The sequence below is a fragment of the Octopus bimaculoides genome, chromosome 15 (genome assembly GCF_001194135.2).
Source record: "Octopus bimaculoides isolate UCB-OBI-ISO-001 chromosome 15, ASM119413v2, whole genome shotgun sequence".
NCBI lineage: Eukaryota > Metazoa > Mollusca > Cephalopoda > Octopoda > Octopodidae > Octopus > Octopus bimaculoides.
The window spans coordinates 43,755,981-43,760,060 of record NC_068995.1 but is presented as its reverse complement, the minus strand read 5'-3'; the positions used below and the strand labels follow the sequence as shown (position 1 = coordinate 43,760,060).

General features: G+C 44.6%; 2 protein-coding genes across 3 annotated transcripts in view; both read right to left on the bottom strand.

Annotated features, from left to right (window-relative positions):
* Positions 1-4,080, bottom strand: part of LOC106879000 (G-protein coupled receptor 183-A) — a 269,907-nt gene that overhangs the window by 81,386 nt on the left and 184,441 nt on the right. The gene's annotated exons all lie outside the window — the stretch shown is intronic.
* Positions 1-4,080, bottom strand: part of LOC106878979 (protein MTO1 homolog, mitochondrial) — a 353,585-nt gene that overhangs the window by 344,293 nt on the left and 5,212 nt on the right. The window contains exons 2-7 of the mRNA XM_052973413.1: positions 3,993-4,076; positions 3,294-3,389; positions 2,482-2,537; positions 1,788-1,959; positions 721-897; positions 215-327 (exon numbers count right to left, since the gene is read on the bottom strand). Of these exons, the coding sequence (XP_052829373.1) occupies positions 215-327; positions 721-897; positions 1,788-1,959; positions 2,482-2,537; positions 3,294-3,389; positions 3,993-4,076 (698 nt within the window). The remainder of the gene's footprint in view (positions 1-214; positions 328-720; positions 898-1,787; positions 1,960-2,481; positions 2,538-3,293; positions 3,390-3,992; positions 4,077-4,080) is intronic.

Here is a 4,080-nt window from a genome sequence, read left to right as displayed (position 1 = left end):
ATATATATAGAGAGAGAGAGAGAGAGAGAGAGAGAGAGCAAGGTTGTTTTTTTTTTCCAGTTATCCAGGAAAGCCATGTCTGACCCCTGAGGAGGGGAGAGGGAAATATCACCCTACTTGGGACCGGGTGAGGGTTGGTAAGAGGAAGAGCATCCCGGTCCTTCATGTACCCCGCTTATCAACCAATGAAGAGCAGAAAGAATGTCATACAAACCTTTATCCAGACTTTGTCGTTGAGGAAAGAGAACGGCATGGGAGGATTGTCACCAGGCTGGACAATTGTCTTGGAGAAATCAATAGTACGACCATCCAGACGTGGCGGAGTGCCTGAAATGGAGACAACAACATACACAATATATATTTATGAGATATATGTATAAACGTGCTTGTGTATATATGTATGTGGCCGTTGCCAGTACCGCCTGACTGGCCTTCGTGCCGGTGGCACGTAAAAGCACCCACTACACTCTCGGAATGGTTGGCGTTAGGAAGGGCATCCAGCTGTAGAAACTCTGCCAGATCAGATTGGAGCCTGGTGCAGCCATCCGGTTTCACCAGTCCTCAGTCAAATCGTCCAACCCATGCCAGCATGGAAAGCGGACGTTAAACGATGATAGGAAGTCTGCTACAGAGACATTGAGCAAATAATTGTTTGTAAAAAAATGTGATGTAAAACTCAGCCTCGTTAAATTTTTGAAATAATTAGTAAAAGTTAATTACCTGTTTTTAATCTCCCCATCTTGAAGCCTGCTTTTTCAAGGGAACATGCAAGACCCACAGCTGGTTCATCTCCCAGTCTACCTGCGGGCTTTGAACTCAGTCCAACGGTGATGCAGCCTCGCAGAAATGTTCCTGTCGTTAACACAACAGTTTTGCCAAACATCTGGGTTCCATTTTCTAAAAATGGTAAATTAATGCAATTACAGCACGGAAGACACATTAGCCATTCAAAAACACATTTCAGAACATTGTTAGGATAAACCCTTTAATAAGATGACATCATCAGCATCATCATCATCATTTGACGATTTCCATGCTGGCATGGGTTGGACAGTTTGACCGAACACTGGCAAGCTGAAGAGCTGCACCAGGTTCCAATGTGATATGGAATGGTTTCTATAGCAGCTGGATGCCCTTCCTAATGTCAACCACTCCAAGAGTGTAGTGGGTGGTTTTTACATGCCACAGGCATTGGTACCAGTTAGGAAACACTGGGATCGGCCATGACTGGTCTCACTTGGTTTGACAGGTTTTCTCAAGCACGATGTATTATCAAAAGTCTCTGTTACATGTCACTGCCACCATGAGGCCCAAAGTTCAAAGAGTGCCTTTTACATACCACCAGCACAGGTGCCAGTTACAAACCACCGGCATTGGTCACAACTGCAATTTCACTCAGATTGACAAGTCTTCTCAAGCACAGCATATCACCAAAAGTCTTGGTCACTGGCACCACGTCACAAAAATGGATCCAAAAGATAGTTTTTGAATTAGCCTGCTAGAGTCCTGTAAAAAGCACTCATGCCGATACCACGTAAGAGCATTCATGCGGAGCTACATAAAAGCGCTCGTGCGTGCCACGTAAAAGCACCCAGCTCACTCTGTAAAGTGGTTAGTGTCAGGAAAGGGCATCCAACCATAGAAACCATGCTAAATCAGACCGGAGCCTGGTGCAGCTCTGCAGCTTGTCAGCTCTGGTCAAACTGTCCAACCCATGGACAATGGATGTTAAATGATGATGATGATGATGATGATGATGATGATGGAAGAAAGCAAATCCTACTCACCCAACAAAACACCGAAACATTCTTGTGTGGCCAAACTATGTTCTGAAGAAACCGATTCTTTCAGTAGAAGGTCTTCAACAGGACTTTCTACGACAGTCAATCCAGGCAGAGTGAGGAGAGCCTTTTGGATAAAATTCTTGTACAAAGTACGATCAATCTGTGCACGTGGGCCCTGGAAATATAAACGCCAAGAAAGAAAACCCTGTTAATGTGGGGGTAATATGTGTTTGGTGAGGTGATGCGATGTGTGGAGTTGAACAAAGCGGTTGGGAAACAAGCTTTTTACTACACAGCCACAGTGTTAGTGTTGTAAATATTATCAACCACACAAACTAAGTTATAACCGCTAAGTTATAGGGATGTAAACACACCGGTACCAGATGTCAAGTGATGGTAGGGGAGAAAAACAGACAGACACACACACACACACACATGATAGGCTTCTTTCAGTTTCTATCTACCAAATCCACTCACAAGGCTTTGGTTGGCCTGGGACAATAGTAGAAGACACTTGCCAAAGGTACCATGCAGTGGGACTGAACCCAAAACCATGTGGTTTGGAAGCAATAAACCATGCCTGCACCTATGTACACGCATACACATGTATACACTCTCGCACACATCACATACATATATACATGCATAAAATAAAGGTTGTTGTTGTCATAGAAGCACCCCAAAATGAGAAACTTACCCAAACAGCGGGTCCTTTCTTGGTATTCAACATTCTGTAATTGATCCCAGTTTCATCTGAAATAATTAATTAATCTCTAATGAACACTCATTTTACAAGAGACATGGGAGTCATGGATGTGCTTACTTTGCTTGACAGGGGCTGGGATCATCCCAAGTTAGTGGCCCCAGAAGCATCAACATCTGTAGACTCTAGATAGATATGACTTGTTGTTTTCGAATTATCATCAAAGCTTCTGTAGCAATGCTTTACTCTAGGTAGGGGTTCTCACTTAACACAAATCTATTTTTACCTCTAGGATAGGATAGTTAATAGTCTGACCTCTACCCTTTGACCTATCCAGTATGAAAGGCCTTACCACAGAGTTTGTGCTCTACTGGCATAGGTCTTGGGGGTCACTGAGGAACACTCTGGGCTGTCTTTAAGGTCTCCCTCTCCCAACTCCTGTTGGTTTTGCAGTGTCATCAATGCATACATAACTTTTTTTCTCAGAAGGGGGTGGTGGCCCCATGTAAACCTCTTTTTCTACTTCTGGCCAGAGGTGTTCTATATTAGTCTGGTCTGTATCCTTTGACCCTACCACAGGGGGCCCTACAACAGGAGCTTGAGCTCTGCTTCAGCTTTCAGGGTCACTGAGGCCCACAAGCCACCAACTTCAACAAGGACTGGACCTTGCAGTGTGACAGGGTACTGTACAGAGGCACCAAAAGGTCAGAATAACAGTGGATTTGAAGATAAAGGGATGAAAAGAAAAAGCAATTGAAATAAATCTACAAAGAAATGCTTTGAAAAATGGAAGCAATTCTACAAACCACAAGCACGGCCACAGAGACCATCAAGAGCATCGACTTCTTTCATCAGATGTCCTTTGCCAATTCCACCAAATGAAGGATTACAAGACATGGCTCCTATAAAATAAAAAACAAAAACAAACAGGAATAAATAAAACTCAGAAAATTATAATAAGGTCTCTGTCTCTCTCACTTTTCTCTTGTTATATATTTACCTGTCGTGGAGGTGCAATGGCCAAGTGGTTAGGGCAGCGGACTCATGGTCATAGGATCATGGTTTCAATTCCCAGCATGGGTTGGACGATTTGACTGAGGACTGGCAAGCCAGGAGGTTGCACCAGGATCCAATCTGATCTGGCAGAGTTTCTACAGCTGAATGCCCTTCGTAACGCCAACCACTCCAAGATTGTAGTTGGTGCTTTTACATGCCACCGGCACGAGGGCCAGTCACACAGTACTGGCAACGGACATGCTCAAAATGGTCCATTTTATGTGCCACCTGCACAGGAGCCAGTTCAGCGGCACTGATATTATATCATCAACATTTAATGTCCTATTTTCCACCTTATATAACAATGCACCACCACCCTCTCAAACTAGTCCATCACCACCCCACAACTACCACCACCACCACCACAACCACCACCATTACAACCACCACCACCACAACCACCACCATTACAACCACCACCACCACAACCACCACCCTATGATACTCACCAATTGTCTCTATCTTGTGGGTCAACAACAGGGTGTTCGCACCCATCCTGGCAGCGGCATGTGCAGCCTCGGTCCCAGCATGTCCTCC